The sequence below is a fragment of the Pan paniscus genome, chromosome 4 (assembly GCF_029289425.2).
Source record: "Pan paniscus chromosome 4, NHGRI_mPanPan1-v2.0_pri, whole genome shotgun sequence".
Lineage (NCBI taxonomy): Eukaryota > Metazoa > Chordata > Mammalia > Primates > Hominidae > Pan > Pan paniscus.
The window spans coordinates 67,604,730-67,630,167 of NC_073253.2; the positions used below are offsets into that span (position 1 = coordinate 67,604,730).

General features: G+C 35.0%; 1 protein-coding gene across 2 annotated transcripts in view; it reads right to left on the reverse strand.

Annotated features, from left to right (window-relative positions):
- Positions 1-1,438: 1,438 nt before the first annotated feature.
- The window catches only part of GHR (growth hormone receptor), a 298,275-nt gene continuing 274,275 nt past the window's right edge, over positions 1,439-25,438 (reverse strand). For both annotated transcript variants that reach the window (XM_057302303.2, XM_063604482.1), the window contains exons 6-10: positions 23,971-24,149; positions 12,581-12,746; positions 10,442-10,532; positions 5,149-5,218; positions 1,439-4,818 (exon numbers count right to left, since the gene is read on the reverse strand). In XM_057302303.2, the coding sequence (XP_057158286.1) occupies positions 3,847-4,818; positions 5,149-5,218; positions 10,442-10,532; positions 12,581-12,746; positions 23,971-24,149 (1,478 nt within the window). In that variant the 3' untranslated portion in view covers positions 1,439-3,846. The remainder of the gene's footprint in view (positions 4,819-5,148; positions 5,219-10,441; positions 10,533-12,580; positions 12,747-23,970; positions 24,150-25,438) is intronic.

Here is a 25,438-nt window from a genome sequence, read left to right on the forward strand (position 1 = left end):
TACATCTCCAGAAACATAGCTTCCAGAGTTTCTATAGGGGAAATGCTTAATTACAAGAGTCACTACACTCAAGTCCAAAGTATAACTTATCTCCAGGTGGTTATAGTTTCTCCCTATCCAGATGTCATTTATCAGTCAGGGATCATTTAAACTATGAGCAATGTTTCCCGTGTAACATAGCTGACATCATATGCTCATTAGATTTCCACAGCAATAGAGTTTGAATGCTAACCAAACGTCAAATTCTTATTCAGAAGCTGTGCCCTTTACATCTAGGTCTTAAATTTTAAACTCTCAAAGGAGACTGGGGAAAATTATGTGGGATCTTGGATTCCAAACTAAAAAGTTTAGATTTAAGTAACTTCTGGTTTTTCTGGTCACTATTTCTTACCCTAAAACAAGCACATAACAAGACATATTTTGGTATACAAATATGTAAATATGTAAATATTATAGCACTTGAATAAAGGGTTAGTAGAAACTTTGAGAAATTGAAACGCTGAAAGATGTGTGTAGCCATTTTCAACACACCATTAATCTTCTGAAATAGAATTGTGTTATTTCAATCCATGGAAGTAGGCAGGCTTTCTTTTCCCTGTACTCCTCATATCTTAAAGCATCTATATGAAGAAGCCCTGAGGCTTCACTCCATGGTTCTTTCAGGTAATGGCTGCTTACAGGGCAGAAGGCAGCAGGTGAAGACATTTTTTTTTTTAACATAACACTTGAGTATTATAAAAAGTTGTGGCACTTTGCATTTGACTTGCTGAAGCAATACCTCATTGTTTAGTAGGTTTATCAATGTCCTCACCAGATTCCTACATCTCAGAATCCAGTGCCTGCTCAGGAGCCTAGGGTTCAGCAGCTACCTCACCTGCATCCTGCCTCCTGCTGTAGGAATCTAAACTTCATGGCTCTCTCAGGCTCCTACACAACCTACCTAATCAGCCTTCCTCCCAAGCCTGACTTATTAGCTGATTCCCATGATAACAAGCAGCTAGTCCAATAAACTGACTTAGGCCAATGGGTGAATGGCAGAGGAAGAGCTGCTTTCCTTCCTTCCAGACAACATGCTCAAGCTGGAAATGTAAAGATAATGCTCACATATCACTCTCCCTCATCCGACACCCATGTCATTTATTTTCCATGATGCATCAAATACACAGCTCTATGAACCTTTGCCTATGGGGAGTCACAGCCTAAGGGGAGGGCCAAGCCAGTGGGATATTTCTGAGTTGGGCTTTTGTCTTCTCAAAAAATAAGGGAAGGGGCATATGTTTCCCTCTGTATATCTCAGCACATAAAAATCTCCATACCCAATGCTGATGTATTTGATCCAGTGGTGCTAAGCTCTCCTTACAATGATAATTCACAGTATACAGAGTGGTTTAGATCATTTTTATGTTGGTGTTTGATAACAGAAGCACACTATCAGGAATCCAAGAAAATAAATTTATTAAACTTTGAAGGAAAAAATCCACAGACATAAAGAGAGTTAAATATAAACTGCCAGACACAACTAGTCATACTAGTGAATAATGGCTTGTGTGGCCACCAAAGTACCAAAATGACATTCTGAGACTGATTGAGGTATTTAGCTATTTTTGGCTATAGAAATGTTGTCAGGCTGTTGTGAAATAGTAAGATAGTCTTCCAAACACACAGCTTTGAATTGAATTAGGTTCTACACTGATGATACTTTATATGAAACTAAATTATGTAGCTCTTGGAGAAAACCATAGCAGCAAAGTAGCAGAAAATCTATTAAACATCATTACAAATAACATGTTGAACTTTAAACACTCAATTCTAGCTTTTCATAGTCCTTCCTGCAAGAAAGAGAATTTAAAATTATCAGCCATTAAGCTTGCTTCCTAAAAAAGGTCTGCGATAAATGGGAAATACTATTTAAGTTAAAGCTAACTTCAAAGTTTTAAGCTTTTTTAAAAAATGAGAAGTATTCTTCACTGAGATGAGATTCTTCTTTTTCATAAACCTTTTCAGGAGATATCCCAATGCTCTTAAGAATGATGTTTAGGGCTGGGAACGGTGGCTCACACCTGTAATCCCAGCACTTTGGGAGGCCGAGTCGGGTGGATCACGAAGTCAGGAGATCGAGACCATCCTGGCCAACATGGTGAAACCCCGTCTCTGCTAAAATACAAAAAAATTAGCCTGGCATGGTGGTACGTGCCTGTAGTCCCAGCTACTCAGGAGGCTGAGGCACGGGAATCGCTTGAACCTGTGGGAGGTGGAGATTGCAGTGAGTCAAGATCGCGCCACTGCACTCTAGCCTGGCAACAGAGCGAGACTCTGTCTCAACAACAACAACAGCAACAACAAAAATGAATGATGTTTAGGATATTAAGGGATTGCAAAATGATTTCTAAATTACTAAGGCTGCTTCTTTTTCTTCTGAATGCTTGCTTTGAGGCCAGTCCACTCAGAGAGGAAGTAAAAAATGATGAAACTTCTTCTTTTGCTATTTTAAATAAATCCTATAAAAGATTTAGTGAGAAAGAAAGTTTCTTTTAGCGGTTTAAATAATTTTCAGTTATCTGTGGGGACTGAAAACCTTGTTTCTTCTGTCTATGTTCTGTTCATTACCATGAAAAATGAGTATGTGTCTGGTTATAGGCTGTGAAACAAAAACTTATTTCTTGAACTCTTTTTTTCATTACCCAGTTAATTTCATTCAATTTGCTTCAACTTACAAAATGCTTCTTGTACCTTATTCCCTTCCTGGATAATTATGTAGCAAAACCAAGTTGGGTGTGAACAGATTCCGCTGCAGAGGCTATAGATCTTATCTCTCACCATCTGCACGCACTAAAAAACTCACTCCGCGTGCAACTGCAGCACTTAAGCATCTTGGTCAGTGTGAACCAGCTATGATTTCTACTTCTCTTAGCATGTATTTTTTTTTGGCATCAACCAAGATTTGGTGAAGAAAGGTTTTCTTTTTTTGCTTTTACTTCTTTTGGTGCCTGGTAAGTTGATCTGTGCAAACGCTTTAAAGTTTTCTAAATTAACAAATATTTGTTTAAAAATTCAGATAAAACAATTATATTCCAATAATGCAGATTACTACAGTCATTTTAGAATTGTTGAAGGAGTCTGGGGAGGTATAAAAGGGCTTTGTAAAAAACTAGTTTGTTTTTCTTTAGGTGCATTGGCCAAAACATTAAACCAGCTTTAGACTGTAGTTGCTACACTCCTTAGAGGGGTCATACCAACTGCAGTACACAGTGTGTAGTGTAATATAAAATAGCCATGCTTGAAGTCTAAATTATTAAAAATATCTTTATCAACTTTATGTAAAAATAAATGTTTTACATATCCAAACTATTTTTGCCTTCTTGCTTATAGTTTAAATTTCTCACCTCTAGTTTTAATTTAGTTTTTTAAATAAAAAAGTTTCTTATTTAAGAAACAACAAAAAATTAGCCTGTGCTATGGTTTGCATTCAATTTTCCTGAACCGCAAAAGCCACCTGATTTTTTCGCTTTTTCAAAAAGCGTGATTTACTATACATTAAAAACATAGCCATTCAATGCTTAGTATCAAAAATTAACCCCCACAATATTAAGACAATCACTGCTACTAAACAGTCTGACACAATTCTTTAAAATATTTACATTGCACAATAGGAATATCTATCTGATTATGCATTCTTCTTATTTTTTTAACATCATATTTCAACATTTTGGGAAAAGGCATTTTAGAATCTATACCCCACCCTGTCACTCCCCCAAAAAAGGTTTAAACATTGTTTTGGCTTAAACGTTATTGCCCCAGTCAATTCTTTGCTATTAAATACGTAGCTCTTGGGAAACCAAAGAAAGGCTAAGGCATGATTTTGTTCAGTTGGTCTGTGCTCACATAGCCACACGATGAGAGAAACTCTTTGTCAGGCAAGGGCAAGGCAGTCGCATTGAGTATGAGGCCCTGTGGGGACTGTACTATATGAATGGAGGTATAGTCTGGGACAGGCATCTCAGAACCTGGAACATGTTCTGCTGTCCCAGGCCTCCCAGCAGCAGTGGTAAGGCTTTCTGTGGTGATGTAAATGTCCTCTTGGTTAAAGCTTGGCTGTATGTGTGATTCAACCTTGATGTGAGGAGCCACAGGGATGCACTTTTTGGCATCTGCCTCACAGAAGTAGGCATTGTCCATAAGGAAGTTTTCTTGGCAGAGTGAGACCATTTCCGGGTGCATGTCACACTGGGACATCCCTGCCTTATTCTTTTGGCCCGGGGAAAGGACCACACTACCTGCTGGTGTAATGTCGCTCACCTGGGCATAAAAGTCGATGTTTGCCAGTGAACTTGGATTGCTTAGCTGAATATGGGCAGCTTGGTGAGTTGACTCAGCTCCTTCAGTAGGAAGTGGTTGTGGTTTGTTTTTCTCTGCTTGGATAACACTGGGCTGCTGAGTAGCAGGGCAAACATCATGATAAGGTGAGTTATTTTGATTCTTCTGGTCAAGGCATAAGAGATCTGCTTCCCCTTTTAACCTCTGTGGCTGAGCAACCTCTGAGGTACCCTCATGTATGTCATTGGCATTGAAATCAGTCTCCAGAATGTCAGGTTCACAACAGCTGGTACGTCCAGAGTCGCCATCCTTCACCCCTAGGTTACTATGTGATTTCTCATGGTCACTGCTTAGAAGTCTGTCTGTGTCTGATCCCTCAGTCTTTTCATCTGGCTCATCAATATCTAGCTCAATAAATTCAACCCAAGAGTCATCACTGTGGAATTCGGGTTTATAGCTATCATGAATGGCTAAGATTGTGTTCACCTCCTCTAATTTTCCTTCCTAGAAAATAGAAAGAAAATGAAGATCTATGAAAAGCAACTCATAATAATTAAATGAATTAGCAAATAATGTTCAGAGATTAATTATGGTTACAAAAAGAACAATAGTAACAAAACATATAAAAAACATAAATTAGTGTGTAACTTTTTAAATACATATGACGTTTTCTTATTTTTAAGAAATAGAATATTTAAAAAATTTTTCTCCAGGAGAAGAGATACAAGAAAGTTGAATGTGATATATATAGCTTACAGAAAACCTTCAACATATGACAGGAGTCTTCAGGTGTTAATTAGTACTAGCTACAATTTAGATAAAATTATTAGTTACCTTGAGGAGATCTGGATCGATTCCTTTAATCTTTGGAACTGGAACTGGGGGCAGAATCAGCATTTTAATCCTTGAAAACATATAAAATTTTGGTTTTGACATCTTAAAAGCTACATATTCTCAATTATAGCAAAAGATAGAAATAAAATATTGGCAATACTATTACTTTTTCCAAATATTCTGGTACTTTATATAATTGGAGTATGAGAAACAGAAGAAAATATTAGACTGTAAATGAGAAAGAAAAACTGTAGAAGGAAAAAAAGAACAACAACTAAAAAACCCAAAAAGCCTCAACTGAAGTCTATTAAAAGAAAATGTGGTTTTCCCACAATCCTTTTTTTTAATGCTTTTTATTTTCAGCCAGATTTAGTATTTGAAAGAAAGAAATTTAATTTCATCTGAAGCTGATTTCCATTTCAACTATAAGGCAATTCTAGTGTACATCTCATCAGTAATTTGTACAGGAAAGAAAGAAAAAAGAGTCAATCCACATGGAGCCAAGATTACTTACACCCTTGAAAAAGGGTAGACTTGGGTAGGTTAGCCATATAGTTCATATTAATTATGAAATTATCTAAGATGATCTTATTAACCAGGGTTTTACTACAGGATTCATTTCAGATGGGACAGATTAAATTTTAACTATCTCTAACTAATCAGTATGGGTGTATATATACAATTCTAGGATGCATTTACATTTTTTGTTCCAAATCTTTAAATTATTTTTTGGTCATAAAAATGAATAAATCATGTATCTATTTTGTACCATTAATAGTGTAATTGGAATTTATGGTGTTTTTAATTTTTTTTAAAACTTTTTGAGACAGGGTTTTACTTCATTGCCCACACTGGAGTCCAGTGGTGCAATCATAATTCACTGCAGCCTCAAACTCCTGGGCCAAGCGATATTCTTGCCTCAGCCCCCTAAGTAGCTAGGACTACAGGGTGTGCTAATTTTTGTTGTTTCATTTTTTGTAATGGAGTCTTGCTCTAGTCATTGCCCGAGCTGTCTGGAACTCCTGGCCTCAGGGCAATACTCCCGCCCCATCCTCCCAAAGTGCTGGATTTATATGCTGTAAGCCATTGTATCTGGCCTGGAGTTTATTTTTTAAAATCAAATTATAGCACTGGAAAAAGGCTCAGAGATTATTCCAAACAATTCATTTAATTTTTTAAAAAACTCCTGACTATTCAGAGATGACACTGTCATGAAGAGGTGGTAACCAGATTTTTGGATATCAGTTGCTATTCCACTCAGTGTGAATGGTCAGTCTAGTCCATTCCATAAGGAATACATTTTCTCAGTATTTCCACTTGCTATTTTACCTAATCCAAGGAATAAGCAAAATTCCATTTTATACATTGCATTAAGTAGCCTCTACTACTCAGTGGGGCAAATGTTAAAGCATATTGTTACTGATGAATTACAGATGTAGAAATAAGCAATACAAATTATTAATAATAACTACTATAATTTTTTAGTGCTTCTGATAAATCAGACACTGTGGGATATACTTTGCACTAAACTATGGGTCACTAAATTAAGGTCTGTGGGCCAAATCTGGCCTGTCACATGTTTGTGTAGATAAAGTTTTAGAGAACACAAGCATCTTCATTCATTTCCATTTTGTTTATGGCCACTTTCATGCCACAGTGGCAGAGTTGAGTATCTGTGATAGAGACTGTATGGCTTGAAAAGCCAAAAAATGTACACTGACTCTATGAAATAAATTTGTGACCCCTGCACTAAACATTTCACTTAATCCTTATGACTCCCAGGGAGGCAGATGATATATCTGTGCAAAAACTTGGAAAATTAAGGAACATGTTCAAATCATGCATTCATAGTTGGCACAGTTGGGGCTCAAACCCAGAGAACCTGACTCCAAATCAAAACCCAGGTTCTTTGTGTCATGCTGCTGTTTCGCTGTTTTTTTTTTTTTTTTTGATTCTGCATCTCAAAATTGGTATTTCAAATTCCCAAAAACATAAAAAGATGGAACATAACTCTAATTACAGGAAGCAAAGGTTTCCAAATGGCTGATGTTTGACTTTGTGACGTGTGCTTTTCCTTTTTGAATAGGATGATGCATTCAGGCATGTGCTAGTGGTTTTCTAGGGGTTGTAGTGACCTTATGCCACAGTGGCAGACCGTAAATCTAAGGGGCCCAAGCAGGTCATGCAGATGAATAAAGCAAGCCAGTTGCAAAGTCATTAGGAGGAATGAGGATGGTGGCAAATTAAAGAATGTGAGCCAATCCCAAATAGGATAGCTGGTTGTCTGCTGCAGCATATGCTGCCTTGTTTAGTTTCACTACATCTTTCATTTTTTAAAAGATAATCCCCAAATCTGGATTTTTGTGTGAAAATTCTCTATTTTACAAATACTTTGTAGGAAAATCTTCACTCTGAAATCAAAACTAATTAAAATAAAATAACAAAATATGAATCTGTAGGCTGAATTTCGCTACTGGTTTGGAAATTCTATTTTAGGCTGATTCAGTTATTTCTTTCCTCAATTGGTAACAGCTCAAAGGCTGGGAGGGTTGTGTGGTAGGAACCAGTATAATAATAGCCTGACTTGAAACTATGTTTGTGATTTTGTATCAGATACAAATAAAATTATAAATTTTGCTAGAGTTGACTCAATTAACTGGATTAAAGCAGGGTGAAGTGGGTTGGATAATGAATTGTGGACTCAGAAAATTTCAAAGGCATGTAGGACCTGACGCCACTTTACAGCCCTACAGTTCTAGGAAAAATCTCGTTCTTTGCTGTATCAATTTAATTGTTGGAACTACATGTTCTGTCCATACTTGCTGACAAATATTTGCTACTATTTCCCACTTTCAGTAGAACATGCAAATTTAGACAATGATAAGGGTTTTTAATGGGCAAATAAAAAAAAGTTAATTCTTTCCTACAGAAAATTCAATTTAGTGCAGGAAATTTGGGAGAACAATAAAGATTTCAAATCAATTGTAGAATTTGGTGATTTTGACTAAACATTATAGTTAAGCATTTCATTATTTATAAAAAGCACTGTATTAGAAGTAATATGTTTTCTTGGAAATCCTACTTTTTGAGGGGATAATTTTTTCTTCCTAATATTGTTAACTAATATAACTAAACAACATAACAAATTGACTTGGCCTTCACAATGGCTAGAAATTCACAGCTAATACTAAGAGCTAATTACTTTACATACCTCGTGAGTTTATCTACTGAAGTTATGTATAAATTTTCCCACCAAATATATATATTAATAAACTGAAATTAATCAACAGAATAATCTGGCTTTTTTGTTGTTGGCATTACTTAAATACACAAAATTCTAAAAATATATTTATTTATTTTCCTGAAACAACAGAAAATTGTGTTGTGAAACAACAGAAAATTGTGTTGTGATTTACGATAGCTGCTTTTTTGGAAAACAGGAATGTTGCCAGAAATTAGGTGCAAAATGGAATTCAGAATGAATTTTACTTTCCAATTGATTTATATTATAAAACTGGACATGAAGCTCTACTGAAAATAACCCTTTCTGCATTCAGTTAGACTTTTAGCATGCTTGACACTCTAGAAATCTAGCGTCCCAATAATTCTTCTTCCTAACAAAATTCTATTTTGAAGTTTACAAGTGCTATACTACCTTACAAAACAAAGTAAAATCTTTTAAAATATATTAACATAGATCTCATTTTGATTTATAGATGCCTCTTGGCTTCAGCTGGAGAACGTATTTTCAATTCTAGGTAAGGGGATCAACTCTCTTGGTTACCTGGAACTGAGGGATTTCCTGGCACACAGGACTTGCATTGCTAAAAACCAGGAGAGTTCTAGGCAACCTGGGAGTGTTAGTCACCTTAATTCTAGGAGAAGCAGCAAGATTAACCAGTGGGACTTTAAAAATACCTTAAATGGGGCCAGGAGCGGTAGCTCACGCCTGTAATCCCAGCGCTTTGGGAGGCTGAGGCGGGCAGATCACCTGAGGTCAGGAGTTCGAGATCAGTCTGACCAACATGGTGAAACTGTATCTAAAAATACAAAATTAGCTGGGCCTGGTGGCACATGCCTGTAATCCCAGCTACTCTGGAGGCTGAGGCAGGAGAATTGCTTGAACCTGGGAGGCGGAGGTTGCAGTGAGCTGAGATTGCGCTACTGCACTCTCCAGACTCCAGCCTGGGTGACAGAGCAAGACTCTGTCTCAAAAAAAAAAACAAACAAAAAAACCCCCCCAAAAAAACACAAAACAAACAAAGAAAAACAACAACAAACAAAAACTTAAATGTACGACACTGGCAATCAGTACCAATCATTTTTCCCATATTTTGTTAAAAAAAATTTCCTGTAGTGTGTAGTGAGTTTCTATCAGGAATAAAAACAGAATAATATAAATAATATATATCATAGCTCAAGGAAACTTTAAAGATTATATAACCCATACCCTCATATTAACCACAAGAATATGGAGGCCTAGAGAGATTAAGGGACTCAAACAAGGTCAAACAGCAATGGCAAAATGGTAACTGGAACTCAAGACTTTTGATTCCAAGAGAAAGTGGAATGGAATCTCTTTACACTTTTAAAGACTTTTAGCTGTGTTTATAAATGCAGGTAAAACACAAAATCATAAATATCCAAATAATTTAAATTAAACCTGAATTTACTTGAAATCACCATTATATGAAGTCTAAAAAAAGTTTTATTAGACTTAATTATCTACCTGGGTAGTTTGCCACTTAAATTTGCCTGTATATTGAGATCAGGAGTTCAAGACCAGCCTGGCCAACGTGGCGAAACCCTGTCTCTACTAAAGAAACACAAAAATTAGCCGGGTGTGGTGGTGAGTGCCTGTAATCCCAGCTACTCAGGAGGCTGAGGCAGGAGAATCACTTGAACCTGGGGGGCGGCGGTTGCAGTGAGCCAAGATTGCGCCATTGCACTCCAGCCTGGGCAACAGACTAAGACTCCGTCTCAAGGAAAAAAAAAATTGTCTGTATATAAGGACTGTATCAGACTCAGTCAAAGGCTCAGTGATACTTTGAAGTCCTGGAATGAATGGGTCAACTTGTTGAGGACTTGAGGGAAAGAGCTAGCTCTTGGATAAAGAGGTACATATCACAAGGTATGCATAGTCACCAGCTTAAGCCTCTTAATGTCCTGTACAAGTCTCCAGATAGAATCTAAACCTCTAAGTTGTCTATGATAAATACAACACATTGAGTTTTATATGAATGGTAAATATATAACCAAAATATAATACCAAAGAATACTACTCCACACCTACCTTTGCTGTTTAGAAAATAAGAATACAAATAGCATCACTGTTAGCCCAAATATTCCAAAGATAATAATTAAGAGCCATGGAAAGTAGAAATCTGAAACACACAAGAATATTTCGCTTTCAGAATTACGAATAGTTGAAGCACAGTTTCCCTTTCCCTTTTCATAAAAAATTCATAATTTTTATTCATCTAATAAAGTCAGTGATTTCTCTTGATAACCACTGAAACAGAATGCAATGACTTAGTTTTTTTCTGTTTTATGAACATCTCTGTCCACTTTTCAAATCTCCTCACATTAAAAAAAACTTCAAAATAAAGAAACAGCATATAGTTCAAAATCAATGTGTGTTTTATGAAAACAAACAATCTGCTTTAAGCATACTATGTGTCCAGGGAGTATCATAACGGTTTCAGCTCCAGGAAAAAAGTGTTGCTTATTAACACACTACCTAAATAATGCCCACTCGGTTTCTTTTCTATTTTTTTTTAAGTGTGGTGATTTTCTTAGCCTCCAGATTGAAGATTTATCAAAAAGATGAAGGCAGAGTTTTTATTGATAAATTATGACAGAAAATTCTTAGACACAAATAACATATATTTTACAGCTATAAATATACATATTTATATCAATAAATTAAATTATTAAAATGTAATAAATATGTCTCATGTATATTATATACATAAAATTGACAGAAAGATCACTACTCAGGCTCCCATCTTCAGGTTTTAGTATACTTTGTATGAGACTTGGGGGAACCTGTTTGTAAAACTTCTATTTCATTCCTTAAGATTGAGTACCTGCCAGCTACTTTGCAGTTGGTACCCAGCATTCTTACCACAGAGGCAGAGGCTAACCACTTTTTCATAAAAATTACAGATGAAATTTACCTTAACATTGCCATTTAAAATGTAGGTCTTTATGCTGAAATAGTCTTTTATTTAAAAAGTTATTAAAAGCCCCTAGGGAGATATTATAAGCATTTTAAAGAATTGGTGGGGGAGAAAAAATCATTTTTTGTCTTGTAGTGTCTATAATTTCATATCAATGACATATTCAGGAAAATAACATAAAGTTAGAGCTTCTTTTTTTGTTAGTAACAGAAGGAAAAGACAGTTTAAAAAATATATGTTAAAAGTGAATTAAATGCCACTACACTAAGCTTAAGGGTGTATAGCTATCGTACTTTTAAGGCCAGAATTGCATAATATCAAATAGTTTGGAAACAAGAATTCAGTTAACTAGAGTTTAGAGAAAATGGTGCTATAGAAATTTTCATCCTAATGCTATTTAGTATCATGAGATTCTACCTGTATAGTAAATACGAAATATAAATTTATTTTCTATGTAGCTTGTGGTTGTTTCATTAACAAACATATAGCCCTGTAAACTTCTGTTTTCAATGAAGATGGAATAGAGCCATTTCCCATTTGAGAATAATAATACTCTATACTTTCTGCTCATTATTAATCAGTTTTCTTTATTTCTGTATCTAAAAGTTTTAATTCTTTTATTCTAAATTCATAGGTCCCATTTTTAAAAACTTTAATCATTGTTGTGATTCTCCTACATAGGGTTTTCAAATGTTCCACTTCTCCTTTAAGTATGACTGCCACACTACTTATTAGGCATTCCTCTAGGTGAAAGCCACACCTCCGCTTTCTAAAACCGTATGCACCTGCTGTTGACTACCTATGCTGACTCAGTATTGGGTTTCCTCTTAGATGCCACATATCTATCCATCCATATAGATACATACTTTCTTCCCTAACCATCAGTACAGCTTTTTTTCCTGATTATAAATTCAAAACAAACTTACTATAGAAAATTTCAGAAATATAAAAATATATAAAGAAAAGAATCATCTGAATTCTACCATCCGGAGATTGCCACCAAATTCCTGTCTCTAAACTTTCACCTGCCCCCCGGACTTTTCCTGAATGAAAAATTTGGAAACTAAATCTTCCTTCTGCTTTTGCAATGAACAATATCTGTTACAGATAGTGAGCTCAAGGTCTCTCACCCTGATATCTGATGTTAATATATTTTGATTTGGACAACACACTACCAGTGCAGGGGTGAATCAACTGTTATATTGACAAAAGCCAGGTTAGCTACTATTTTAATCTTTTATTTCTTTTACCTTCTTCACATGTAAATTGGTTCATCTGAGGAAGTGTTACATAGAGCACCTCACTGAACTCGCCATAATTTCCAGAGTTTCGTTGTTTGGATCTCACACGCACTTCATATTCCTTATCCACTTTCAATGAGTACACTGGAACTGATGTTGACAATATAGGGTCCATCTTTCAAGACAAAATATAAACGCATATTGGCCAAAGAGTCAACAACTCAATGCAATGAACACTACAGGTATTATCCCATTTTTATTCAGAATGGATTTTTATAAAGTAGGTAATATTTTAAAATGCATTTGAGCATTTGCTATTTAAAGGAAGATTGATGTAAATAATCATTTTGTAAATGGATAATAGTTCACAAATTTAGTTTGGTATAAACCCAAAGATATGATAGACTTGCTTAAAGAAATGCAGCTATAACTGTGCATTAGTCTTCCAGATAGTTAATAAGATTAAAGCATATTAGAATTACTCTGAATGGCAGAACTATATGCCTACATATCTGGGATATTATACTTTTGTATGAAGGGAGACATAAGAACAGAAAAACAAACATGTTTTCACACCAAAATAAATTGTAGCCATAGCAAGTTGTATATCAGTGTTTGATGGAAATTCTGGGTAGTCATTCACATAATCACAGAATTGGAAAAGGTCCTAGAAAATTCATAATTGCCTTTATTGAACTTCCAAATACTTTTATTAAAAGGAACTACATACCTAATCTGCTTGCTCTGGAAGGCTTAAAGGCACCATAAAATAGTTTGCTATTTAAAATCTGCAAAGAAAAGTCACCGGAGTTCTTTGGTAAGAAACATCTAGGTCTCACAACCCTTAAGGTCAGGATATTCCTTTACCTTCTCAGGGAGGGGTAGAGTGAGACTGTTAGACTTTTAACACATATTGCTATCAAAGAGGTATACTCAACTAGTGATGGTATTTTCCTCCAAGTCAAATACTCAAAGCAGGTATTCAATGTGCTTTTCATACATTTTTTTTGGTAGAACACCTTGTTCCTGTTTATAGAAAACTTTAAACACTCGCGTTTTCAACAGCATGGATTTTCACATAAACAAAATTCTCATAATTTGTTTTATTAAGTCAGCAGCTGGGCCTTCAGCTTCTAAAATAAGTTTTTCTTTTACCTCAATTAGTTTCTACTCACAAAGTATCTTTTTTTGCCTCATGGGTATATGACAGGGTTTGTTTGTATTTTTTATAGAAGCCTCTGAATATATGGGATATTTGCATGCCTAAAATGCTTTCTTTAAGGCAGGACACTGAATACTGAACTTACTTTATTATTTTTTCTTAAGTTTTTTTTTTTAAAGCCTATGTTTTCATCCTCAAAGCCGTTATTTCTCTGTTATTGTCACCAATACAATTTCTTTAAAGATCTCACTAATAGGATCAAAAAAGGGCCCTCAGTGATTCAAGTTGTGGTCCTCTCTTCATATTCCCTCAACCCTCCACACCAGCCACACCAAACTCAGATTTCGAGTGGCTCCTACTTACGTGGCTCCTATCATACCTAACCCTGTCATCTGCCTGTGCGGGGAACTGTTTCTCATCCAAGTCTAAGTGCAAGTATTGAGGAGAGCTGGTATTCTAAGTCTTTGCTGGTACTTTTCCCCACTCTATTCTGCCAGATAATATACTTCTTCTATTATTAATTATATTTCATTGTGCAAATTTAGTGATACACACCTTTCTATGTTACATTGTAAATTCCCCAAGATCACTCATTATTTTTCATTTCCAAAGTCCAGTGCTATATCAGGTATACAGTGGGTCCTCAAGATATGGCACAGATATCATGAATAATTCCATGCTATCCATTAAGCCTTTAAAAAACTGTAAGTTATTGGTTTACTAGATAAATAGCTGTAAACAACCACATGGTCATGCAAAATGTATTTACTAAAAAGGGTGGCTGGGCACAGTGGCTCATGCCTATAATCCCAGCACTTTGGGAGGCCGAGGTTGGCAGATCATCTGAGGTCAGGAGTTCGAGACCAGTCTGGCCAACATGATGAAACCCTGTCTCTACTAAAAATACAAAAAAATTAGATGTATTAGCTGGGTGTGATGGCTTGTGCCTGTAATCCTAGCTACTCTGGAGTCTGAGGCACGAGAATCACTTGAACTCTGGAGGTGGAGGTTGCAGTGAGCCGAGATTGGGCCACTGTACTCTAGCCTGGGGACAGAGCAAGATCCTGTGGGGGGAGGGGGAAGAAAAGCACACTGCTAAGCAAATTCATATTGCCAAATGGTAACATGAATTCCTGATGCAAGCGACACACACTAGGTTTTCCCCCTTTACTTATAAACCTGTTTTCTGCTTATGACGCCTGTGCTTCATAACCAATTATATTGTTTGTTTCTTCAAGAGATAAATAAATTATTATAGATAAGCCCCTGGTCTTTGTCCAAGACCTTTGTAAATTACCAAACTTATAAATATCATGAATAAAAGGTATAAAGAAAAAGTTAACTGACCCCTTTGGTCTACCTAATGAGATTTAGCAGAGGTGCCACGAAAAGTGCAACAAAGCCATGTTGGGATATAGCCCTGAACAGTTGATTAACAAAGTTACATGCTCACAAGTACCTGGCACAGGGTGGGAGTTTCAAAGTGGTGGCTCAGTGAGACGTAACTATATGCCATGGCTTTTAGGGATGAAATGATGGTAACTGAATTGATGAATGCTAACATGCTGATTTATATCTTTGTTTTTTTCTAGGTTGTTTAACTTTTTTATTTCAGGACTCCTTTACACGCTTAAAAATTTGAGAATCTTAAAGAGTTTGGTTTAGTTGGGTTATACCTATCACTATTTACCATATTAGAAATTGAAATGAAAAAATTTTAAAATCCTTATTTTTAAACTGAAAATAATAAATTGATTTTGTTAAATAATATATTTTCATAAAAATTATTGTACTTTCCCAAACAACAAAAAATAGAGTGAGAAGAGTGATACTGTTTTACATTTTTGCAAATTTATTTAATGTCAGACTTAAAGGAAGATGACTGTATTTTTATAACTGCTTCTGAATTAAATCTATTAGAATGTGCTATTTTCGTTGAAGTAAATGAATAAAACCTGGCCTCACACAGATAAATAATGAGGAAAATGAGGAATATTTTAATAAACTTTTCACATAATTGTGAACATTTCTGTTTAACAATAGACTAAAACTCAAATGATAAATTCTTACAGGTTAGTGGAAATATGAAACCTGAAACTCTACTGATGAACTTTTTGTACTTTGTTATATTTAAATTAAACATTCCTCACCAACAGACCTATCTTACAAGAACTGCTAAAGGGAGTTCTTTAGCTGAAAGAAAAGGAGGCTAATGAGTAACATAAAAACATATGAAAGTATAAAACTCACTAGTAAAAGTAAGTACACAGTCCAATTTAAAGTAGTCTAATATTTTCATGGTAATATGCAAATCACTTTTATTTTAGAATGAAGGTTAAAAGACAAAATTATTAAAAATAATACTAGGTACAATAATTTGTTAAGAAATATGCAATATAAAAAGATGTAAGTGTGACATCGAAAATTTAAAACGTGTGTGTGTGTGGAGTATGTGGAGTAAAAGTGTAGAGTTTTTTATGCAAGAAACTTAAATTGTTATCAGGTTAAAATAGCCTATTATAGCCACACACACACACAGAAACCTAGGAATACATTTAACAAAGGAGGTGAAATATCTTTATAAGTAGAACTATAAAACACTGATGAAAGAAAATGACAGATAACGCAAATGGAAAAACATTCCATGCTTATGGATTAGAAGAATCAATATCGTTAAGATGACCATACTGCCCAAGCCAATCTACACATTCAGTGCAATACCTATCAAATTATCAATGTAATTTTTCAGATAATTAGAAAAAACAATTGTAAAATTCATATGGAAGCAAAAAACAGCCCAATTGGCAAAGCAATCCTAACTAAAATGAATAAACCCAGGGGCATCACATTACCTGTCTAATATTTTCATGGTAATATGCAAATCACTTTTATTTGAGAATGAAGGTTAAAAGATAAAATTATTAAAAATAATACTAGGTACAATAATTTGTTAAGAAATATGCAATATAAAAAGATGTAAGTGTGACATGAAAAATTTAAAATGTGTTTGGGGGGGCAGTATGTGGAGTAAAAGTGTAGAGGTTTTTATGCAAGAAAGTTAAGTTGTTATCAGGTTAACATAGCCTATTATAGCCACACACACACACACACAGAAACCTAGGAATACATTTAACAAAGGAGGTGAAATATCTTTATAAGTAGAACTACAAAACACTGATGAAAGAAAATGACAGATAACGCAAATGGAAAAACATTCCATGCTTATGGATTAGAAGAATCAATATCGTTAAGATGACCATACTGCCCAAGCCAATCTACACATTCAATGCAATGCCTATCAAATTATCAATGTAATTTTTCACAGATTTAGAAAAAACAATTGTAAAATTCATATGGAAGCAAAAAACAGCCCAAATAGTCAAAGCAATCCTAACTAAAAAGAATAAACCCAGGGGCATCACATTACCTGACTTCAAATTATACTACAAGGCTACAGGAATCAAAACAGTATGGTACTGGTTAAAAAAGAAGACACATAGATCAATGGAACAGAACAGAGAACCCCAAAATAAAGCCTCATACCTGCAACCAACTAATATTTGACAAAGTTGACAAAAACAGGAAATGAGGAAAACACTGTTTAATAAATGGTGCTGGGTAACTGGCTAGTTATATGCAGAAGATTGAAACTGGACCCCTTCCTTTCAACATGTACGACTATCAACTCAAGATGGATTAAAGGTTTAAATGCAAAACCCCAAACTATAAAAACCCTAGAAGAAAACCTAGGAAATACCATTCTGGACATAGGCCTTAGCAAAGGTTTCATGACAAAGATGCCAAAAACAATTGCAACAAAAACAAAAATTGACAAATGGGGTCTAATTAAACCAAAGAGCTTCTGCACAGCAAAAGAAACAACTGAAAAAACAGATAATCTACAGACTGGCTGAAAATATTTGCAAACTATACATCTGACAAAGGTCTAATATCCAGAATCTATAAGGAACTTTAAATCAACAAGCCAAAAACAAACAGTCCCATTAAAAAATGGACAAAATGCATAAACAGACACTTTTCAAAAGAACACAAACATGAGCCAACAAGTGTAAGAAAAAATGCTCAACATTACTAATAATTAGAGAGAAAGGCATATCAAAACTATAATGAGATACTACATCACAGCAGTCAGAAAGGCTATTATCAAAAAGTCAAAAAATAACAGATGCTGGTGAGGTTGCAAAGAAAAGGGAACACTTATACCGTGCTGGTAATAATGCAAATTAGTTCAGCCATTGTGGCAAGCAGTTTAGCAACTTCTCAAAGAACTTAAAAGAGAATTGTCATTTGACCCAGCAATCCCGTTATTGGGTATATACCTGAAGGAATATAAACCATTTTACCATAAAGACACTTGCATGCGTATGTTCATCATAGCACTATTCACAATAGCAAAGACATGGAATAAAGAAAATGGTAGACTGGATAAAGGAAATGTGGTATATGTACACCATGGAATACTGCTCAGGCGTAAAAAGGAACAAGATCACGTCCTCTGCAGTCACATGGATGGATCTGGAGGCCATTATGCTAAGCACACTAATGCATGAACAGGAAAACAAATACCACATATTCTCACTTATTAGTAGGAGCTAAACATTGAGAACACATGGACACGAAGACAGAAACCACAGATACCGGGGCCTACTGGAGGGTAGAGGGTGGAAGGAAGGTGAAGATCAAAAAACTACCTTCTGGGTACTATGCTTATTACCTGGGTGATGAAATAATCTGTATGGTAAACCCCTGTGACATGCAATTTACCTATATAACAAACCTGCACATGTATCTCTGAACCTAAAAAAATAGTTAAAAAGTAAAAAATAAAATCAAAAATATCTTGAGACAAAAATGGAAACAACATACCAAACCTTAAGGAATGCAGTAAAAGTCGTTCTAAGAGCAATGGAAGTTCATGGCAATAAATGCCTCCATCAGAAAACAAAGATCTCAAATGAATAACCTAACATTTTACCTGAAGAAACCAGAAAAAGAATAAACTAAGCATAAAGTTCATAGAAGGAAGGAAATAATAAAGATCAGAACAGAAATAAATGAAATAGAGAATAGAAAATATTGAGTTGGTTCCATAATTTTGTTCTTGGTTCTAGTAATGTGATGTATTATGTTTATGTATTTGTGTGTGATGAACCATCCTTGCATCCCTGGGATAAATCCTACTTGATCATGGAGAATGATCCTTTTAATGTGCTTTTCAGTTAGCACATTAAAACAGTAGAAAAGATTAATGAAACAAATTTTTTTGAAAAGATAAACAAAATCAACCAATCTTTAGCTAGACTAAATAATAAAAAAAGAGAAAGCCCAAATTAAAAACAAAATCAGAAATGAAGGAGGAGACATTACAACCAATACCATAGAAATACAAATGTTCATAAGAGACCATTCTGAAAAATTATATGCATGAGAAATGAATAAATTCCTGCACACAACAACCTACTAAGACTTTCTTGAAGAAATAGAAAATCAAATAAACCAATAATAAGTAAGGAGATTGAATCAGTAATAAAAAGTCTGTCATCAAAGAGAAGTCCAGGACCTGACAGTTTCACTGGAAGCTTCACCGGAACACCAATCCTTCTCAAACTTTTCCAAAAAGTGGAAGAAAAGGGGATACTACCAAACTATTTCTTGATGCTAGCATTACCCTTATACCCAAACCATGAAAGGACACTACAAGAAAAGAAAATTATGGGCTAATATCTCTGATAAATACAGATGTAAAAATCTTAAACAAAATACTAGGAAACTAACTCAAAAGCACACTAAAAGGAACATTCTCCATGATCAAGTAGGATTTATTCCAGGGATGCAAGGATGGTTCATCACACACAAATACATAAACATAATACATCACATTAACAGAACCGAGACGAAAACCATGGAACCATCTCAACAGATACAGAAGAAGCACTTGTCAAAATTCAATATCCTTTCATGATAAAAACCCTTAACAATTAGATATAGAAGGACTGTATTTCAACACAATAAAGGCCATATATAACAAACTCACATCATAATAAACAGTGAAATGTGGAAAGCTTTTCTTCTAAGATGAGGAACAAGACGAAGATGCCTACTCTTGCCATTTTTATTCAATGTAACTCCTCTACTCTATTCTACTTGATTCAAAATCCTAGTCAGAGCAATTAAGCAAAAGAGAGAAATAAAAGGCATCCAAAATTGAGAAGGAAAAAGTTAAATTGTCCTTGCTTACAGATGACATGATTTTATATATAGAAAACCCTAAAGACTTCAACAAAAAATTGCTAGAACAGATAAACAAATTCAGTAAAGCTGCAGGATACAAAGTCAACATACAAAAATCAGTAACATTTCTATACACTAATAAGGAACAATCTGAGAAAGAAATAAAGAAATCCCTTTCACAATATCTATAAAAATAAAAATAAAATAAAAGACCTAGAAATAAATTTAAACAAAGAGGTGAAAGATCTGTACACTGAAAACTGTAAAACATGAAGACAACACAAATAAATGAACAGATAGCCCATGTTCATGGATTAGAAGAATTAATATTGTTCGAATGTCCCTGCTACCTAAAGCAATCTACAGATTCAATGCAATCCTTATCAAAATTCCAATGTCAATTTTCACAGAAATAGAAAAAGCAATTCTAAAATTTGTATGCAACTGCAATAGACTATGAATAGCCAAAGCAATCTTGAACAAGAAGAACAAGGATGAAATCATCACTCTACCAACCTCAAAACATAATACAAAGCTATAGTCATCAAAACAGCATGGTACTGGCATAAAAATGACATAAACCAATGTAAAAGAATAAAGTGTTCGGAAATAAATCCACACATTTACAGTAAATTGATTTATCACAAAGGTGCTAAGAATACACAGTAAGGAAAGGACTCTATCTTTAAATGTTGTTGGGAAAATTGGACATCCATATGCAGAAGAATGAAATTATACCCTTATTTTACCTCATATACAAAAATAAACTCAAAATCGATTAAAGACTTAAATGTAAAACCTGAAACCGTACAACTACTGGAAGAAAATATAGGAAAAAGCTCCATGACATTGGTTTGGGCAATGATTTTTTGGATATGACTCCATTGGGAACAGGCAACAAAAGTGGAAATAGATAAACGGGATTACATGAAACTAAAAAGCTTCTGCACTGCCAAGGAAACAATCAACAGAGTAAAAAGACACTCTACGGAATGGGAGACAATATTTGCATACATCTGATAAGAAGTTACTATCTGAAATATATAAGGAACTAAAACAATTCAATAGCAAGAAAATAACCCAATTAAAAAATGGGCAAAGGACCTGAATATAAATTTTTAAAAAGAAGATATAGAAATGGCCAACAGATATATGAAAAATGCTTGACATCTTTAATCATCAGGGAAATGTAAATTTAAACCACAATGAGCTATCAGCTCACAGAAGGCATAGAGTGCACAAAGATGTTAGGATGGCTATTTTCAAAAAAAGAAGAGATAACAAGTGTTGGTGAGAATGTGGACAAAAGGGAACCCTTGCACACTATTGGTGGGAGTGTAAATTAGTATACCCTCTATGGAAAATAATATGAAGCTTCCTCAAAAGATTAAAAATAGAACTACCATGTGATCCATTATATTATTCCACTACTAAGTATATATCCAAGGAAAATGAAATCAGTATGTTGAAGAAATATCTGGGCTCCCATGTTCATTACTTATAACAGCCAAGAAATAGAATCGACCTATGTTCCATTAAGGGATAAGTGGATAAAGAAAATGTGGTAGGTATATACAATGGGATGCTATCAGCCTTAAAAAAAGAAGGATATCCTGTCACTTGTGACAATGTGGATGAACCTGGAGGACATTATATTAAGAAAAATGATCCAGAGACAGAAAAACAAATACCACATAATCTCACTTATATGCAGAATCTAAAAAAGTTGAACTCAGAAGCAGAGAGTTGAATGGTGGTTATCAGGGGTTGTGGGCAGGGTGCAGAGTTAAGGAGATATTGATGAAAGAATTAAAATTTTCAGTTAGTAGGAATGAGTTTAAGAAATCTATTGTGCAAAATGGTGACTATAGTTAATGCTTATGTATTGTATTTTGAAAATCTCTGAGTAGATTTTAAGTGTTCTCAACACACAAAAAAATGGTATGTGTGGTAATGCATATGTTACTTAGTGTGATAGAACCATTCTACAATATATCCATATTTCAAAAAAATATGTTGTACACAATAAATATACAAAAAAATTTTTGATCATTAAAAAAATTCACGATTCTATCTAGTACTTTGAATGGATCATTTCCCCATGCATGATTTGATTACATCATGTATTAGTCATTTGGAAAATATTGGTTCACTGAGTTGTAGATTTTTCTAAATGTTCATACATTTTATTACACAATATAATTAAAAAGTCACTTTCATTAATATCACCATCAATCTCTTCAAGAAAAGTCTTCAAATATTAAAACACTATCAAGCTCACGGTTGGAGACACAAATTTTTGAAAAAGGCAAAATGAATTGCTTTGAAAAGTCAAACTTTTTCCATTGCAAAAAATACTGTCAGTTGTTTTTCTTGAAGCGACAAGCTTGCCTCATTCTTTTTTGACAAATGTTTGCCAATTCAAATATGAATAACCATCTGCCAGTTTATCAATTGCTCTTCCAAGTAAAAATGGTGCTCCAAGCAATAAAAGCAACTAGTTCAGCTGGCAACTCAGTCATTTAAGCGCTTTTCTTCAAGACAAATACAATACCTCAGTACGCAGCAGACATGCTTAATGTGTAATTCCCATACGTCACACAGAATATTAATAAGCTATGTACTCAAAGGTCGAGGTTTAGTAAAATTAACAATTTTTACAGCTTCATCAAGAACTTCATACGTGAAACTGGCTTTTTCTTCCTTCTTCATTGGGAGTGCATGACTATTAGTAAAATTTGATCCTACTGCCTTGCTTCATGCTAAGGTGCCAGCAGTGTTTCCAGCATTGCTTTTGTGCCATTAAGTTAAATTTCAACATAGTTAATAAAATAATATTTTAGTGTATTGTGAAAATAGTACTGAACTCCCTGAAAGGGTCTCAGGGACCCTCAAGGGTCTGTGGCTCCCACTTTTAGAACCGCCACCTCAGGTATTTAGCACAGTGCCTTCTGCATAGTAGTTATTTCAGTACCTGTTGTTAAATAATGTTTGATTGTAGCTTGGATTTAGACAGTCTTGTTTGACTTAGCATCCAATCAGGCATTTTATTTGTACCAAGTTACAGAACAGATATCTAAATTAAAATGATTCAGAAAATAGAGCCTCAAAGCCCAGTATTGTAACTACTCAAATTTCCTCCAAACTTAACTTTCCTCTAATGACAAAATTGGCATCTTTTTCAGTGGCTCACTGAATGTCCTGGTGTCTCAAAATTCTGGGAGTGATCTGTGCCAGGCTGCTGGGCATCACCTGATGAGTGGCCAGAAACTGCTTGGCTTGGCTGTGGCTGTGGCTGTGGCTGTGGTTAGACAGATTTAGAATTAGTTATATTGGGAGCAGCATGATACTCCTGTTTTTCCTCTTGTTATGTGCCATGTGAAATTTATCAAAATGCTGAGTTCCATATGCTTGGTAAGGAAGAGAGGGATTCAGAGGTCAACTGGTACCATGCTCTCTAATTGCCTACATAAGAATCTCAGCTTGATTCTTCTCTGAGGTATGTAACAAAACATCCTTCTGAAACCTCTAAGAGACAAATTCCCTCCCTCTGTTTTCCTATAGACACGTATGAATTTGTTTTAGTGGGAGTCCTTTGAGTAGCAGCAACTGAAATCATGGGAAAATATTTGGCCATAGTCACTGTTGACTGGATCACAAACTTTCCCATTTTTATCCACATCCCCAAAGACAGCTAAGTGGCCAGTCTATAATTTTGCTCTAAAGTTAAACTGGACAGCAAGAATGAATGGAGAAATAGTTTTCCTTTCCTTCCACAGGCCTCCATATATACATAAGCATCTCCTGTCTTACAGAATTTCAAGATAATATTTTACCGATTAAATAATGTTTTCTCAATTAAGAAATTATGGAGCATACAGCATGAACATGTGGTATTAGGTCAAAGGAAAGTCTAATGATAAATGAGAGAGAGTTTGTTGAAATAGAAAGAAAAGTCAAAGTGTAAGGTGTAGCAACATCTTACCATTTTCCATTTAGTTTCATTTACTTCTTTGTATTGAAGTTCATACTCCAGAACCATCCATCCTTTCTGAATATCTGCATTGCGTGGTGCTTCCCATCTCACTTGGATATCTGCATGAATCCCAGTTAAACTGACGTTCAGTAAAGTCCAGTTGAGGGCAATGGGTGGATCTGGTTGCACTGTGCAATTCAACAGAGCATTAGTACACAGACAGACACAATTTAATATTAATGGAAGGCATTCTTCTCAGAAGACCAAATTACTTTCTACATTTTTGATCATTCATGCTCTTATTTCTTCCAATATTTTTCTTATTATAACTTTCACTTTATAAGAGAGTAACTTTTTTTTTAACTCAAGGATGACTTGTTTTTAACTTCTAAATAAGCCCTTACAAAAATTCCTTTTGGAGTAAAAAATCTGATCACTATTTACAAGATCTGCCATGTTGTATATTTCTTTTTGCTCTGATATCATAAATGCATCAGGATTTTGGCAAAGGAATTTATTTTCACTTGAAACTGAAAAAACAGAGAGTCAGAAAGACTTACAGAATTTAGACATGGGGCTGCTTCGGAACTAGGGGTAGAGAAACCTTTTTTCTTGCAACTATGTATGGCCTGGGGGCAGAGACCCTGTTTACCTCATTTCTGTGTTGTTCCCTGAAAGACTCATCTTTGCCTCACTAATCCATATTCCGTCAGCTGTACTTTCAAGATATAACAGAATCCAACCATATCTCACTGCCTGCACCACTATAACCTGGTCCTAGCCATTATCCTTTTTTACTCTTCTTCAATCTTCTCATTCCTGCACACTCTGCTAATGCTCCCTAGCTTTGTGATCTTCCTAGCCACATGTGATATTTTCTTCTGACATAAGAAGGAAGAAGGCATTATGCTAGTCTCACAAATGGTGACATTTCAGTGTTTTCTGTCTTTTTAACTGTCACATGAACAACTTGAAACATTGTTTTCCTCAGGTTCTATTGATATACTCTACAGTTCCACGAAAATTTGTTGCATTCTGCTTAGTAGGACCTCAAAGACCACAATTTCTCAGAGGCTGATGAAGAAAAATATGGATTCCAAAGCTAGGAACTATGTCTAAATTTATATTCTAGAGAGTTCCTGGTAAATTTTTGCTAGTTGGATCTCATTACTGAGGGTTTTGAAAATCACTTGCAGATACAGAGTAAAATTTACTTTCTTTTTCTGCCATATATACAGAAGGCCACCTAGAGTGTTGCAGAGTGTGCATCCCTAGCGTTGACTGGAGATAACTTTACAGATATACACAGTGAGGAGCTCTTACTGGCTGTCAAATCTGTTGGCCAAAGAGGGAAGCTCTTGTGTGCACCTACAGTGAAAACAGGCCTTATGGTGGAGGGGCATGCTGTTGCCCTCTGTGGGGTCGACACCACCTTTTTAAAAACAGGGAGAGTAAAAATTTGATGAATCATGACTAC